Source organism: Eumetopias jubatus, unplaced genomic scaffold (genome assembly GCF_037043125.1).
Source record: "Eumetopias jubatus isolate StellerSeaLion01/CBP00866 unplaced genomic scaffold, mEumJub1_p1.0 scaffold_1, whole genome shotgun sequence".
NCBI classification, from domain to species: domain Eukaryota; kingdom Metazoa; phylum Chordata; class Mammalia; order Carnivora; family Otariidae; genus Eumetopias; species Eumetopias jubatus.
The window spans coordinates 102,374,587-102,391,897 of NW_028274807.1; the positions used below are offsets into that span (position 1 = coordinate 102,374,587).

At 36.2% G+C, this 17,311-nt stretch overlaps 1 protein-coding gene across 3 annotated transcripts in view; it reads left to right on the forward strand.

Annotated features, from left to right (window-relative positions):
• The window catches only part of IFT80 (intraflagellar transport 80), a 123,336-nt gene that overhangs the window by 55,886 nt on the left and 50,139 nt on the right, over positions 1 to 17,311 (forward strand). For 2 of the 3 annotated variants that reach the window (XM_088025619.1, XM_088025620.1), the window contains exon 9: positions 12,464 to 12,643. The exons of the other annotated variant lie outside the window; for it this stretch is intronic. In XM_088025619.1, coding sequence (XP_087881745.1) covers positions 12,464 to 12,643 — 180 coding nt within the window. The remainder of the gene's footprint in view (positions 1 to 12,463; positions 12,644 to 17,311) is intronic. 3 annotated transcript variants of the gene reach the window in all.

Here is a 17,311-nt window from a genome sequence, read left to right on the forward strand (position 1 = left end):
TCTCTCTCTCAAATAAATAAAAAAAAAAAATCTTAAAAAAAAGATATTACAAAGTTAAATGGATTAAGCTAAGTGATTACCTCTTTCCTTTCAACTCCACCGTTCTATGATATCTCTTCCATGGCCATTGGACATCCTGCTTGCTTCCTCTCATAAGTAGTAGTAGGGTGTTGTTTGTTTCTCTGTTTTATAGGAAGATTGTTACAAGGAAGAGGCAGCACTGCACATGGTATAGGAGAAGTGGGAAAAACTCAAGCAGTGCTGGAGAAGTGTGGCTGATCCTATAACTTCAAACTTATTCTACATTTTATTATAGTTGGATACAAGTAGCAGAAACCATTAAGCAGAAAGAAGAATTGACTACAAGGTTACAGGGATATCTTCCAGAGGCCAGGTCAAGGAACTGTGCATCCTTTACAGTATAAGACCCTGCCGTCCAGAATTGGGAAATTCACCAAGCATAACAAAATCAGAGTTCTATTACAGAATTAACTTTTAATCTTCATAAAATCAATACCTAACACATAGCAGGTGTTCCATAAATGTTGCATTTTAATGGATCACTGTACAGACAAAAGATATTGTTTTGGTTTTTAATGACTTACATTTACTTATCACAATTAATGTAACTCAGTGACTTACATTGCAGCATTTTGACTAGGTCATTACTAGAATTGATCCGTTTAATCAGTTTAGTTGATGTTTTTGAGAAGGCTACTTTAAGATTTCTAAATCTTTGACTTTTAATTTGCTCCTTGGATTTTTTTTTTTATTTTAAAAAGTTTGAAGTCATGGTTGAGCTCTGGGAAGGAATTCTTTCCTAAGGATACAGGCATACTCATTCATTCATTCATTTAACAAATATTGATGTGTGATACTCTAGCTAGTCAAAGAATAATATTCATATGTATCCTCTAGGAGTAATTCACCCTCTATTGAGAGTTCTGATATGTAAACAGATAATTAAATAACATGGTTATTTAATGGCAAAGGTTATAATTGTTGTGGGAGAAGAGAGAAGGAATAGAGTAATGGCAAATTTTTAGATATGTCTGTACTTATATAGGATGAGACTAAACTTGGTTAAAGTAAGCTTTCTCTCTGGTTGAATAACTTAAAAACATTAAAAAGTCTATTTTTTTTAAGATTTTTATTTATTTATTTGAGAGACAGAGAATGAGAGATAGAGAGCACGAGAGGGAAGAGGGTCAGAGGGAGAAGCAGACTCCCTGCTGAGCAGGAGCCCGACGTGGGACTCGATCCCGGGACTACAGGATCATGACCTGAGCCGAAGGCAGTCGCTTAACCAACTGAGCCACCCAGGCGCCCTAAAAAGTCTATTTTTTAAATAGAGATTTTTTTTTTTAACCAAGAAGCACAAATTTGGTTTTGCTTTTTTCTGATTTTGGTACCTAAAAAATCTAAATTTAATTATCTATGTCTAGAAGCACAGAACTTCACTTCTGTTGACAAATGTTCTTTAGGTGTACTATATGTTAAAATCATGCAAAAGCTCCCGTTACACATGGACCAATCCACTAACTCCTCCTACACAGTAGGTCATTGTTCCTCCACCCTGCATTTGGGGGAGAAGTGGTATAATTTCCTCTTCTACAATCTCTCTCATTGTATCTTCTGCATAAATAAATACCTCATAAACTAAACTCCAATATTCACACATTCTGATCAGTCAATGCTGGAGATACCAGTCATGTAAAAAATTTTAAATCCTTTATTTTGATTTAAGGAAAGATGTTATTTCCTTTTATTTCATCGTTTTTAGTTAAAATACCTTTCCCTTCTGAACATCTTTCCCTTTTAAAGAAATTCTATAGATTTTTTCCCCAGACCATTAGGCCGTATCTGATTATTTGCAGTATCATCTGTTTAGGGGCCATAGATTTAATAATTTAAAATTGATCCTTAAGGATTTTCCCCTCAGGATTCTAAGATGTTCATATTTTCCCTGAGGAAGGTTCTGTCTCAGAGTTTAATTTTTTCATACCATCAGGAAATATTCATGAAAAAAATAGCTTGCTTTTTCTTAATAAAGACATGCCTTAGGGATTTTGTGGGCTTGGTTCCAGACCACTGCAATAAAGCAAATATCACAAATAAAGCAAGCAAAATGAATTTTTTTTATTTCCTAGTGCATATAAAAGTTATGTTTGCACTATATTATAGTCTATTAAGTGTGCAATAGCATTATGCCTAAGTAAGCAAGGTATATACCTTAATTAAAAAATACTTTATTGCTAAAAATGCTAACCATCATCTGAGCTTTCAGTGAGTCATAATCTTTGCTGGTGGAGGTTCTTGCTGTAATGTGGATGGCTGCTGACTGATTAGGGTTGTGGTTGCTGTCTTATATGGACTTGGTTCATGGTGCCCCAAAACAATTACAATAATAACATCACTGATCACAGATCACCGTAACACATGTAATAATAATGAGAAAGTTTGAAATATTGTAAGAATTGCCATATTGTTACACAGAGACATGAAATGAGCAGATACTGTTGGAAAAATAGCATCAATAGACTGGCTTGATGCAGGTTGCCACAAACCTTCAATTTGTAAAAAATGCAGTATCTACCAAGTGCAGTAAAGTGCAATAAAATAAGGTATGCCTATATAATTTCAATGCTTTTGTATAATTTACATGATAGACTATTAAATGCATATTTTGCTTGATGTCCTAAACCCATTTTGGTCTTTTTTCTTTCTAAAAGCAACTTGTTCAATAATTTTTATATCTTTTCTTTTGGATATCCTTGATAATTCAATACCATGTGAACAATATCAAGTTCCTACTACCACTTGGCAACAACATGATCAAATTATTGTTTAGTTTCTCTTTAACTGTGCATAAACCTTTTGAAAGCCAAAACCACAAACCCAAAACTTCTTTAAAAAGTGGTAAAAGTACTGGTTCATGTGTTTATGCTTATATCTGAATCTGAATCATTAGGAAGAAAATTTTTAAATCTTCAAATTGGGGCACCTGGGTGGCTCAGTCTGTTAAGTGCCTTCTGCTCCCAGGACCATGGGATCAAGCCCCAAGTTGGGCTCCCTGCTCAGTGGGGAGTCTGCTTTTCCCTCTCCCTCTGCCCTTACCCCTCCCTTTTGTGCTCTCTCACTTGCACTCTCTCAAATAAAATCTTGAAAAAAATAATAAATAATAAAATCCCTAAATTGACTGCTATAATTTCACAGTAGGTCAAATAATGGGCCCCCAAAGATGTCCATGCCCTAATCCCCAGAACCTGTGAATATGTCACCTTAAAAGGCAGAAGGAACTTTGTAGAAGTGATTAAAGGTGTGGACCTTTAGATGGTAAGACTATCCTGGATTATTCAGATTGGCCCAGTCTAATCATAAATCCTTAAAAGCAGAGAATCTTTCTCAGCTGGGATAAAGGATGAACGAGGAGAAGATTCTAAGTAAGAGCAACTCATTCTGCTGTTGCTTGCTTTAAAAATGGAGGAAGGGCACCACAGCCAATGAATGCAGGTGGCCCCTAGAAGTTACCAGTGGCCAGCACAGAAATGAGGACTTCTGTCCTACAGCTATAAGAAACTGAATTCTGCTAAGACCCTGAGTGAGCAAGGAAATGGATCCTCCCCTTGAGCCTCCAAGAAGAAATGTGGACTTGCCAACAACACCTTGCTTTTAGCTCAGTGAAAACCATGTGGATTTATGATCTATGAAAGAGTCTAAGTTTGTGGTAATTTGTTACAACAATAATAGAAAACTGCATCTTTGTAACTGTAGTTCAGGACCAATCTTAGCAGTGAGTATGTAGGTGGAAATATCCTGGGGAAGGCTTTCACCACCTTCTTACTGATAACAAAATTTCCATTAGCTTTATTGCTTTGACTTAAGAAATTGTTATTTTCAGGTCCTTTTTGAAGTGTTTGGCTAATTGAGAGCAGATTTCAGATGAGAGTGAGGAGAGAGGTATAAAATACTATTACATGGGGAGATGGCCCTTTATGGGGAGAATTTGGGTTGGCCATAGAACCTCATCAACATTCGGGGTATTTGGGGAGGTGCCAGTAATATTTACCCAGAGCCAAAACCAAACTGGCCAGCCTTACAATTTTTCAAGATTGCCTTTAGAAAAAAAATATATTGCTAAACCTCTCAAAAGCAAACCAGCAATCAATTGTTGTATTCTTGCTCAGTGACATAGTACTTCTTTATAGGCAGCTCAAAATAACATTGATTGAAACTTCTATTAGGCCTTCTCCCAGTTAGTTACTCCTCCATTGTAACTGCTATTCTGACTATGTCACCATGAGTTAGTTTTGCCTGCTTGTGAACCTTTATATAAGTGGAATCGTACAGTATTTTTACTTTTGTCTGACTTTTTTCATTTAGCCATATGTCTGTGAGATTTATCTGTGTTGTTGGGTATAGTGTCATAATTTTTGAATCTTCTCAAATCTCCCCATAAAACAGAAAGTAAGAGAGTATAACCAACAATCCACAGACAGCCACTACAACAAAACTTGACATCTCATATTCCTACAAACTCCCAAATGCAAGTGATTTTCCAAAATACCATTGACAGGTATACATGGTCTCAGCACTTATGTGTGAGGAAGCAGAGGAAAGGCAGCTAGGCTTTTAAGACCATGAGAAAAGAACTCCCAAATTGCCAATAAATGCCTGAAACTGAGACAGGCCAGTCAGTTCAAATAGCAGTTGAAACTGGACAGAAGTCTTGTAGGTTCATAGTCCTAGAACAGGATCATAGTCAAATTACATAATGTTGCCAAAGACAATGAAGGCATGGCATAAATAGACAAGCCCTGCCAAATAATTCAAAACAAATTGAAGGAAATAAAAAACATGACGAAAGCTATGAAATAACCATATAGATCAAAACTAGGAAAATTAAGAAATGAGGTGACTAGAGAAAGGGAGATTTTTAAGGAGAGATGGCAGAACTCAGAAGGGAATTATAAAAAAGGGAAAAATTATTACAGAAGTAAAGATGAAACTAGAAGGAATATAAGGGCAAATAAACACAATGGATATTGCCTTAAGGGATAAATAGAAAGTGAAATGGAAGCAGGGAAATGGCAAAAGAGATACAAAGTTTTGATAGAAAGTGATAGATACAGAAGGTAAAGATGCAAAGTATATGTAATAGGAGTCTTCAGAGGAGAAGCCCGAAGTAATGAACAGAACAAATACTAAAAGCTACCACTAAAGAAAGTTTTCCTCAAATGTAAGAGATTTAAAATTGATATTGAAAAGGCATACCAGATACGTAGGACAATTGACCCAGATAGGCAACACCCAGATATATGCTAAAAAAAACTGTAGGAGTTTAAAGAAAAAGAAAAAAATTCTGTGGACCTCCAAGGAGAAGACTTAAGTAGTCACTCATACAGGGGAGAAAATGAAAACGTCATTAGACTTCGATAGCAACACTTTATGCTAGACAGTAGGTTAACACAGGATACTCAAAGAATAGGTGAGCCCAAGATTTTATATCTGGCCATTCTGAACTTTAAAGGTCAGAAGCAAACTGGTATAAATATGTAAGAACTCAAGGAATGTGGTTCCCATGAGTGTTTCAAGGAGTCTACTGGAGAATTAGCTTCAGATTAACAATATGACTAGGGTTATAGTAAAATAAGTGCTGATATATATTTATCTGAGACCTAAGACAAACTGATGTCTCTGAAGGATACAGTATAGTATGTATTGGCTATGGTACCAACATTGCAAAAATAGGGGTAGAATGAGAGGTGTATGAAAAGTAGAATAAAGTGGCTTACAGGTATTAACTGGGAATAAAAAGATCCTACTTAAAATCAGACACAGGGAAAAGGGAAGGGGGAGGATCTCTCTTAATTTTCATGTTGCTTATAGTGGACAACCAACAGAAAAATGCCCTAAAAGGTGACATGGGGATAAGGGGATTTTTATAAAGGTAATTAGTATAAAGGTAATCATTACCTTCCTGGGTGACTCAGTCAGTTGAGTGTCTGACTCTTGATTTTGGCTCAGATCGTGATCTCCAGGTCCTGGGATCAAACCCCACATTGGGCTCTGCCACTCAGTGTGGAGTCTGTTTGGGATTTTCTCTCCCCTCTCCCTCTGCCCCAACCCCCTCTCTAAAATAAATAAATCTTTAAAAATAGAAACCTTCCTGAATACTAAAATATACTCCAAAAAAGGGAGAGCAAATGAAATAGACCCCATACCCCTTTCTTAGGTAAAAACTGGTGCCTACACACACACACACACACACACACACACACAAAATGAACAAGATGTAAGGGTAAAACATAAAATAAAAAATAGTTATCTATATGTCTATATGGGGAAGGAGAATGGGGGAGAGAAAAGGTAGAAATTAGACTTCTTTGACTATACCTTGTTTTATAATTTTTTTATAAATTGAACTTTGGAACCATGTAAGTATTTTATATAATTATAAGGCAAAATAAAATTTTAAGAAAGCAATTTCTAAAACTCAAAAGGAAATTAAACCCTAATTATGTATTCAGTTGTTTGTATATCTGCCTAGAGAGGAACTATTCTAAATGACTTTAAATGATTTGAGTGTTGGCTCTTTGTGCTCACTGTAGACTCAGATGATTGCTCTGCCACTTTGGAAGACAGTTTGGCAGTTCCTCAAAAGATCAAAGAGAGAGTTACCGTAGATTCAGCAATTTAACTCCTAGGTATATACACAGGAGAAATGAAAACACGTCCACACAAAAACCTATGTGCAAATGTTCATAGCCACATTATTTATGATAGCCAATAACGTGAAAAACCCAAATGCCCATCAAATGATGAATGGAGAAACAAAATATGTTATATCCATGCAATATTTGGCAACATCAAGGAATGAAGTGGGGCACCTTACTGGTAGTCAGTAGAGGATGCGACTCTTGATCTTGGTGTTGTGAGTTCAAGCCCCATGCTGGGCATAGAGCTTACTTAAGAAAAAAAGAAAAAGAAAAGAAAAGAAAAAGAAATGAAGCAATGAAACATGCTACAATATGGATGAACTTTGAAAATATTATGCTAAGTGAAAGAAGCCAGTCACAAAAGGCCACATAATATATTCCATTTCGATGAAATGGCCCGTATAGAAAATAAAAGCAGATAAGTGGTTGCCATGAGACATGGGGAGGGGGAATGGGAGTGACTGCTAATGGGTGTGAGTTTCTTTTTGTGGTGATGAAAATGTTCTGAAATTCAGAAATTAGATGAGTTGCACAAGTCTGTACTAAAAACCACTGAATTCTATATTTTAAAAGGGTGAATTTTATAATATGTGAAATATATCTCAGTAAAATCATCATTTAAAAAGAAAAAAAGAAAAGGCTTATGAGCAAAGAATTGAAAACGATTTTAAAACTCTGTAACTATGGTGTTGATATGGTTATTCTGAGTATTTTTATTGGTGCTCTTAAGAACTGGGATTTTGGGTTAGGTGAAAGATATCAAAGTAAAATCCTATGGTTCCTGGATTTGAATTGGAAGTATCAGTTTAAGTTCATGAAAAAAAATTCCTAGCTCTGTCCACTAAAAGGGCCTAGAAAAGCAAAGATAACTTTGTAACAGTGAGCACCCCTAACACTTGAGGGTTTTCTCTCAATACCATTTCCCACATTTCCATAAAATAAACCCGGGTTCACTGAAGAAAAGACTGATGTGAGGTGTGGGTCAGAAAATATAAAATGTGAATCTGGAACATTTTGTCATACTAAAAAACAAAGGAAATGATCAAAGACTACAAGATTCTGCCAAAAAAGCTGGCTAAAATTGGATTAATTTGAACATTATATTTACTGGAACACATCACAATAACATTTATTAGTTGCATTTGGTGTAATGAATCCCCATTTACCCATTACCCGCTTCCAGCAGTTACCAACTAATGGCTAATTCTTAGTTCATCTATACCACCACCTACTTCTCCATGGCCCAGATTACTTTCAGCAAACCCTTGACATATCATTTCATCACTAAATATTCTAGTATATATCACTAAAAACACAAAGACTTTTTAACCTAATCTCAATAACAATAAACCTGAAATACTTAACAATAATTCCTTAATATTATCAAATATCCAGGCACTGTTGAAATTTTTCCAACTCTTCTTTTTCAGTTTGTTGAAATTAAGATGCAAATAAGATACAGTCATGGTGATTGGCTGATCTTTAAGTTCCCCTTCCAGATTTTTTACCCTTTGTAATTTCCTGTAGTTAAAGAAACTGGGTCACGTCCTGTGGTTTCCCATGGTCTGGATTTTGCCGTCTGCAATCTCACAGTGCCATCTAACGTGTTTTGGCCGTACCCACCCTACATCCACTGCATCAGAGAAACTGGAGTGGGCCCAGTAATCTGTTTTAACAATTCTTCTAGGTAATTCTAAAGCACTCTACAGTTTGAAAACCAGTGCTTTATGTTACTCTTCCTACTTTAGTTTGTTTGAAAGTCTAATAATAAAAAGTAAAAGAGGAAAAATTAGGTTGATGAATGTGTAACAAGGAGAAACTTAGCATGTCTGACTCCATATTGCTTCGATTTCCCTTGCAGAAAGTTCTGCTTAGCCCTGCACTCAGGCATGTTACAGATAAGTTTTGCAAAAACTGCTTTTTACCCAAGATCTACCTCACCCGAGGAGATGAGGAAGTATATACAGAAATGACTACGCATGTTTAAGATTTGCAGAAACTACATGACCAGATTCCTGTATGCAAAGATCAATGGATCAAGGACAAAGAGGTTACACTATCTTTCTCAGATGTCTACAGATGTCAGTCATCTTTTGACTCCACTCCTTTCCCACTCCCCCTCTTCCTAACATAACAGAAGCTCAAATCTCATGCCGTGGGGAGATGGTTCTTTGGGACCATAGCCCTCCCATCTCCTTGTTTTGTTGACTTTCCAAACAAAGTCACTCTCCTTGCCCCAACATACAGCCTCTCAACTTAATTGACCTGTCATGTGGTGAGCAGAACAAGCTTGGACTTGGTAACAAATGTAAGAAACCAAGTTTACACATAACCATGAGAAGCTGGATTAGAGGCTAAGACACAGGTCATGTAATTTTCTCAAGAGTTGGCAGATGAATTGGCAGGGTATTAACAGTGAGCCAGTTGTTAATGATAGTCTTAAACCAAATTACAGATTTTGCTTCTCTCGTAGAACAGTGGCTATATGTTAAAATCATGGAGAACTTTAAAAAATATACTCAGATCCCATCCCAAGAATTTCTGGATTTAATTGATTGGATTCCTGGGTTCTGGTATCTTTTATAAAAGCATCCCAGGTGATTCTAATGTGCAACCAGAGTTAAGAACCAGTGTCCTAATTTTTCCATGTGTAAGAATCCCCGGAAGAGCTCATTAAAAGTTTCCTGGCCCTTGTACCCCCAGAGGGTCAGGTTCTATAAGGTGGAGTTGGGTCCATTAATTTACATTTCTAACAAGATCACAGGCAGTATAGATGCTGCTGGCCTGGTCATATCCTAAAGTAAGGGATAGTTGGGTTAAAGCAAGAGTAAGTGTTAAATGAGAGGGATATTTAAAAATTCATCTTCATCTTACTACTAGTATCACTAAATTACATCTTGGGAGGCTGCCTCATTTCTTTCTAGAGTTTGAAACACAAACGTGAATATTCCATGGCATATTTGAGGAAGAGAAGAGACTTAGAGTGTTAAAAATCTCTTTATTTACTTTTAAAGATTTATTTATTTGTTTGAGAGAGCACAGCAGTGGGGGTGGGTCAGAAAGAGAAGGAGAGAGAGAGAGTCTCAAGTAGACTCCCTGCTGAGCGTGGAGCCCGATGGGGGGCTCAATCCGATGATCCTGAGACCATGACCTGAGCTGAAATCAAGAGTAGGACACTTAACGACGCTTAACTGACTGAGCCACCCAGGCGCCACTAAAAGTCTGTTTAAAGCACAGATGATAAATAGATCTTTTTGACTTACCAATAATTAATAAATTTACTGACTGGACAAAATAACCTTATCTCCCAACCCCACCCCCCAAATTTCATAACTATTAAAGACCCATTCTCTGATGATTTGCTTGTGCTTGTATTTTTTTTGAAACTAGAGTCATCTAAAAGAAATCACTTCTTAATTTTAAATAAAAATATAAAAATTTAATATAACTTTAATATCATGGTACTGTTATATTCTTTGAAGTTTGTTTTTAGGGATAAGTTGCATGTTGCAGACTTCATTTTTGATTAATCTTACAGACTCTGAAAGAAATCAGAGAAATATAGGGTGATGATAGTATTGCCTAAACATTTCTTTCCAGTTTCTCCTCTTAGCTAGGATTAGGCATCCAAGAGTTCTTAGATACATTTTTCTATGTTTAATTTTAGTAAGATGTGTCTTTCTGGCTGATTTGGTTCTTTGGGTATTTTAAGATCCTACTTTAAAGCAAATAGGTTTAAGGGGCACCTGGGTGGCTCAGTCAGTTAAGCATCCAACTCTTGATTTTGGCTCAGGTCATGATCTCAGGATCGTGAGATCGACTCTTGTGTGAAGCTCCAAACTGGACATAGGGCCTGCTTAAGATTCTTTCCTCTCTCTGCCCCTCTTTGCCACCCCCACTCCCTGCTCTCACACACACACACTCTCTCTCTCTCAAAAAAAAGGTAAATAGTTTTAAAATGTGAATCTGTGGTTTTAAAATAAGATCTCTGTTGGATCTACACAATGAGAATAGACTAGATTTAGAATGACAGATGTGCCATAAGCCTAGTACAATCTGTTAAGTATTGTATATTAATAATCAAGTCTCATTTGCCTATACCAACCACTTAATTTTTATGTAAAATAGTAGTCATGTGGTATTTCATAATTCTGTTTGTCAAACACAGATGACTTAATTTCATTTTATTGCCAGAAGCACATTGTTTTTATCCTTGATGTTCTTTGTCTTCACTTATTTTTAAAAAGATGACTTCAACTCATATATATTCTTTTTTTGAACTTGCTTTTCTTAATTTCAGAAAAGAAAGTTTCTAACATTTTCATGCTGCTGATGATGCAGAAGTTTGTTCATTACCTCCTCCTCGATAACTTTTTTTATAGGCCTTTTATTTTTATTTTTTTAAGATTTTATTTATTTATTTGAGAGAGAGAGAGCATGAGGGGGTGACGGTCTGAGGGAGAAGCAGACTCCCTGCTGAGCAGGGAGTCTGACATGGGACTCAATTCTGGGACCCCAGGATCATGACCTGAGCTGAAGGCAGATGCTTAACCAACTGAGCCACCCAGGCACCCTATAGGCCTTTTACTTGAGCAACAGGTAGAGGTTTAAAGGATGGTGGAAGGGAGTTGAAAAAAAGTGTCAGTGAGTGGTAAGAGTCATTCAGCATTTTTATTGTATATATGAACTTTATTGAGAATTTAAAGTCTTTTTGATAGTAGTGTGAATTAATGAATCTTTTTCTGTATTTTTTCCATTTTCTCCACTTTGTCAGTGAGCCCATGGCTAACAATGAACACATTTGAAACAACAATAATGTGCAACAAAATAAATACCCACCCAAGAGCAACCAAAAAATCAACAACAAAAAAATCAAGACTTAATGTGACTTTAGGCTTTTTAAGGTTGGAAGAATGGAAAGAGAATGTATATCAGTTTAGTCAAATAAATAAAGTCATCCTTTTAGCAAATATGTATGTTGCATCTGAAAAATGAAAGAAAATGCATGTAATAGCATCTTTTAAAAGGCTTTTTCTTACTGTCTTATTCACACACACGCACGCACGCACACACACACACATGCACACACACACACATGCACACACACACACATGCACACACACACACACAGTCTCTTTTGTCCCAGTTGATGCTTATTGATTAGATAACTTTCTCAAAAAGGTAAACTCTAGAAGAAGTTATATTTACTACATTATGAAAAAAAGAAGAAAATATCCATTAACCTATGCTTTCATGATTTAAAATGTCTATCAGAGATGTCTTAGTTATATTGTGTGTTTAGTTTCAATTTTTAGTGACATTATTGGAATATTATAACCAATATTCCAAATATTATAACCAAAATTCCATCCTTTTAGATGTAGGGACTATAGAGATCCTTAAGAATTAATAGTAAGGTGTCTTTTTTTTTCTTCTATAGAATCTTTGTATTTACCCATTCAGTATTATTACTTAAATCTAATGATGTGAATGGAAATGGTGTGGGTGTTTTGCAGTGTTTGAGAGATTTTATACACTTCTATCGTATTCTACTGTGTACTTTAAAAATTACATCTGTATCTTCTGTTCAGTACACAATCGTTTTATTATGAAAAATATTAATTCTAGGACAAAGACACATTCTTTTAAAAAATCATCTTAAAATGTTAATGTATGCTCAATTTAAAACTTCTTTAAAATTTTTTTTCAGTATATCAGTTTTTCTCTCATTCTTTTTTCTCCAGTGGTCATATGCTTTAGAAAAGCCCAACACTGGCAGCATATTTAACATTGCATGGTCAATTGATGGTACTCAGATCGCTGGAGCCTGTGGAAATGGGCATGTTGTCTTTGCACATGTGGTGGAGCAGCGTTGGGAGTGGAAAAATTTTCAAGTAACCTTAACTAAACGAAGAACCATGCAGGTATGATTATGTTCCATGGATGATTAACCCTGCTGCTTTTCACATTAGCTCACGATACAGAATATGAAATTATCTTCACTAATTATATTTAAATCAAGTTTATAAAAATTCAGGCACATCAGAAATATTTTAACTATGCCATTAGTGACTTTTTCATGACCTAAGGTAAGAACCTGTCACTGATACAGAACCCGAGTGCCCACAGCTACTGTGGTTGTGGGGTTGAGGCAGGGATGGTAAAACTCAAAGCAGTTAGGGAATATGTGGATTCAGTTGGGGAAGAAGGGAAGAAGCTGTGACAAGTTAGATCTAACTCCTGGGGCTGACCCCACAGCAGGCCTAGCCTGCTAGTCACTGTCAGGGTTACATTATTTTATTTATTTATAATTTTAGAAGCTTATTTAACCTGATTAAAAAAATTTTTTTTTCCCTTTTAAGAATTACCTAAGGCAAGCCAAAGTAGGAAAATGTTAGGAAGTTCTTACTGGGAGTTAGAGAAGAACAGGTACTTTTGGAGTAAAATAAGACAGGAAGGTTGGAATGTGGCAAAGGGAGGTGGGTGGAAATGTTCAGGTCTGAGAACTCCAGTGGGAGGGGTTATCTATGCAATTGTAAGCTTCTTAAGGGCACAGTACTATGTTTCACTCAAGCCCAGTGTCTTACATATGATAAATGTTCAACAAATATTTTAAAAGGTAGGAGGAAGAGGCCAAAGACAGTGTACCAGTGGCAAGCCCTCGGCCAGAGAAAGGGGGACTGTACCTTCTAACTCTTCTTCCCCTTGTCTGGATGAGTTGCCTCTGTCTTCATATTCAGAATTCAGAGTATCGTAATTATTTGGAAGCATATGTCTTGTAATTTCTAGGGTTATTCAAATATTCTTTAGCCTAAGTATCCAGATTTTTAAATTTGGATAATATGATCACTAGATTCATAATAATTAGGACATTATAGCTTTTCTTTGTTATGTTTACTTATTTTTAAATTTTTAAACTTTTTACTATGGAGAATTTAATAACTACACAGAAGTAGACAGAATAGTATAATGAATCTCTAGGTACTCATCACCCAGCCCTAACAACCATCAACCCATGATCAAGCCGGCCCCATCCATGTCCATATCTTCCTCCTTCCCCAATTATTTTGAAGCCAATTCAGATATCACATTTTATCTGTAAAATGTTCAATATACAGCCAAAAGACAAGGACTCTTTTAACATAACCACAATACCATTATTGTACCTTAAAAATAATAATTCCTTAATATTATCAAATATCCAGGAAGTATTCAAATTTTCAGTTGTTTCCTACATGTCACATTTTTTAAAGTTTGAATCAGGATCCAAAATGGTTTACATGTTGCAATTGGTTGACATGTTTTTTAAGTCTCTTAATCTATAGGTTTCCCTTCAATCTCTATTTTAACCCCCTGCAGTTTATTTGTTGAAGAAACCAAATTGTTTGTCCAGCAGAGTTTCCCATAGTATGGACTTTACTGATTGTATCCCTTTGGTGTGGTTTGACATACTCCTCTGTCTTCCGTATTTACTGTAAATTAGTTTTTGGATTTGATGTTATGTATAAATAGATATTTCATTAATTAACCTGGCAACGAAAACATTATTCATAGTATTGTATCTATGACAAAGAATGCATTGTGAGTTCTTTTTTTTTTTTAAAGATTTTATTTATTCATTTGAGAGAGAGAGAGAAAGCAAGAGAGCACAAGCCAGAGGGAGGGGCAAAGGGAGAGGGAAAAGCAAACTCCCTGTTGAACAGGGAGCCTGATGCAGGGCTTGATCCCAGGACCCCAAGATCATGACCTGAGCTGAAGGCAGACACTTAACCAACTGAGCCACCCAGGCACCCTGTATTGTGAGTTCTAATCAATTGATTTGGGGACATGATTATTTTATTCAGATAGTATATGGGGAACTAGCTAATACAGTATTGCTAAAATAAATTCTAACCTTAATTTCAAAAATGCCCCAAGATGAGACTATATCTAGAAAGAGGAGTTTTTCTTTCATAATAAAAAGGAGTCATCCTAGAGATTAGAGGATTTTTACATGAGCTAAAATGAACAGTGGAGGTGCTTAAATGACTTACCTAACCCAAATTGTCTTTATAGTTAAAATAATGTTTATAAATAATCTTCAAAGTTTTAGAACTAGAACACAATTTTAATTTTTTTAAAGGTGTTTTGTTTTATTCTCTCAGTGATTATAAAACATTTGCATTGCATTTTTGCTAAGTTGGGCCTGTTCAGTGTTTTTTCTTAGAATACTTTCGTTCACACATTCAACAGATATTGAGTGATCCCTACTTGCCGGCATTGGGCTAGGCAATGGGAAATGTAGTTGTGATGAAAACAAATTTGTTCCCTGTTCTCATGCAACCTCCTAGATTAGTATGTTGAAAATCTCTCTCTCTTTCTCTTTTCTTTTTCATAAATTCATCTTAAATTGATTTAAGGTAAACAATGAAGAAAGAAACTTATTTCTACATGTGAAGTCAAGAAGTAGACTTGAGGCATTGTTGGATTCAGAGGCTTATTGTTAACAGGATTTCATCATTTTCTCTTCTTTGACTTTCGTTTTCTCTGTATTGGCTTTATTTTTACAAAACCTCTCCCTCATTTATGGCCTTGATAGTTCCAGGCTTACATCTATCAACTTAAAGTCCAATAAGAAGAGTGCTTTACTCCCCACAATGATTCCAACAGAAGTCTCAGCATCCAGGTCTCATGTGTCAAGTTTAGGTTGAGTGTATTTAGTTTGTGGGGGAGGATGAGTCAACCCCATCTAAAACCTCTTGGTTACTGAGAATAATGGAGAGAATGGTTCCCCAAAGGAAAACCAAGGCATGCTTACCAGAAAAGAGCATTTGATTCTGGGAAGACAAAAACCAACATATATCCACTATGGTTTATCCTTTGGCTGTTTAACGACCATACTGTACTAGTTATCTATTGTTGCTTAATAAATCACCCTAAAATTTAGTGGCTTAATGTTTTAACATTTGTTCTTTCTCAGTTTCTGTGGGTCAGGAATCCAGGCATGGTTTAAATAGGTTTTCTGGCTTGGAGTCTCTCACAAGGCTACAATCAAGGTGTTGGCCAGGGCTTTAGTCACACCTGAAGGCTGAACTAGGGGAGGATTTGCTTCTAAGCTCGCTGACATAGTTGTGGACCGGATTCTGTTTATGATGATCTGCTGAACTGAGGGACTTAGTTTCTTGTTGACTGTTGACTGGAGACAACTTCAGTTCCTTATATGTAGCCTTTCCAAAGGGTAGCTCACAACTTGGCAGCTTGCTTTATCAGAGCAAGCAAGTGAGAAGGGCCAGAGTGAGTGTGAGCAAGCCATAAGTAACAATTTTTTATAATCTGAACTCAAAAGTGACACCTCATCATTTTTACCATATTCTGTTCACTAAAAGCAAGCTGCTAGATGCGATGCACACAGAAGTGGAAAGACATATACATGGAGGTGAATAATAGGAGGTGGAGATCACTGAGAGCCACTTTACCAACCACTTTATGTAACTAACACAGCTATTCTGTATGCAACTGAAAACAAGCCCATCCCTCCCTAAAAGAAGATAACTTAGACTCATCCACATATTCCATCCAGTTCTAGATCTCTGGTCTGGAAAACTATAAATAAATGTGATTTTTACTTATTCTTCTCCCTCCCCCCCATATTGCTAACCTACAGTGATGAAGGGAAAACAGGATGGCTGTGATGAAAACAATTTGGAAAAGAGGAGAAAGAAAACAACACACTGATTACCAGGTCCATAGCTAAAAGCCAGCTGGCCAGGAATATACTGAGAACTCTTTTTCTTTGCAGTAAAGTTAGTTGCTTGGTTTATTTGGCAACTCTGTTGTGCTTTTCTGGGAAGGTCTCCTACTCGGGAGAATTCCCTTTCTGGGGACTGTACATTAAGCAGCACTTAGTTTTGTTGTAAGGTGGGGCCATGGATTGTCATAGGGACTGAACAATCACATTTTTTTGTTTGCCTGGTTTAGAGTTTCGCAATTTCCTTAGAAACTTAGTAGACGGTTGGTTTGTGTTTTATTAATTCAGAAACCAGAGATCATGTTGAGTCTGAATTGTTAAATATGGAGCTGGACCTGGAAGTTGCTACCTGGCAATAGGCTTTATTTTTACCTGTCTCCCTGGACCTCAGCTTTTCTGTGTACAGTAACCTGGAGTGGATGATTCTTTCTGAAAGAAATAGTTGATGTCTTTGTTAGGAAGAAATACCTAGAAGGGAGAGAGTATTGGTGAAGGAGATGAGGCATTTCTCAGGTCTCCTTTTTACCTTTTTTGTCTCTCCTGCTACTCTCAGTTTAACAAGGGGCACAGCTTTGGCTTTTAATAGTTGCCATAATTCAAGATTGAGTTTTAGTCACTCTATCTTTTGTAAAGATAAGAATTAATAATAGCGTGATTTTGAGGATTAAATGAGATGATATATGTAAAACAAAAATAAATGATAAGTATTGCTATGATTATATCTATGATAGGATTAAATGAGTATTCTGGAAATGTGGAAACAGAATTTTTGGGCTTATGTCAATCTGAGTCTAAATATTGTGGTCAGGTAGAAGTATTAGGTGATACAAATATCAAGAAGTTAATCTTGGAAGTGCCCTAAATT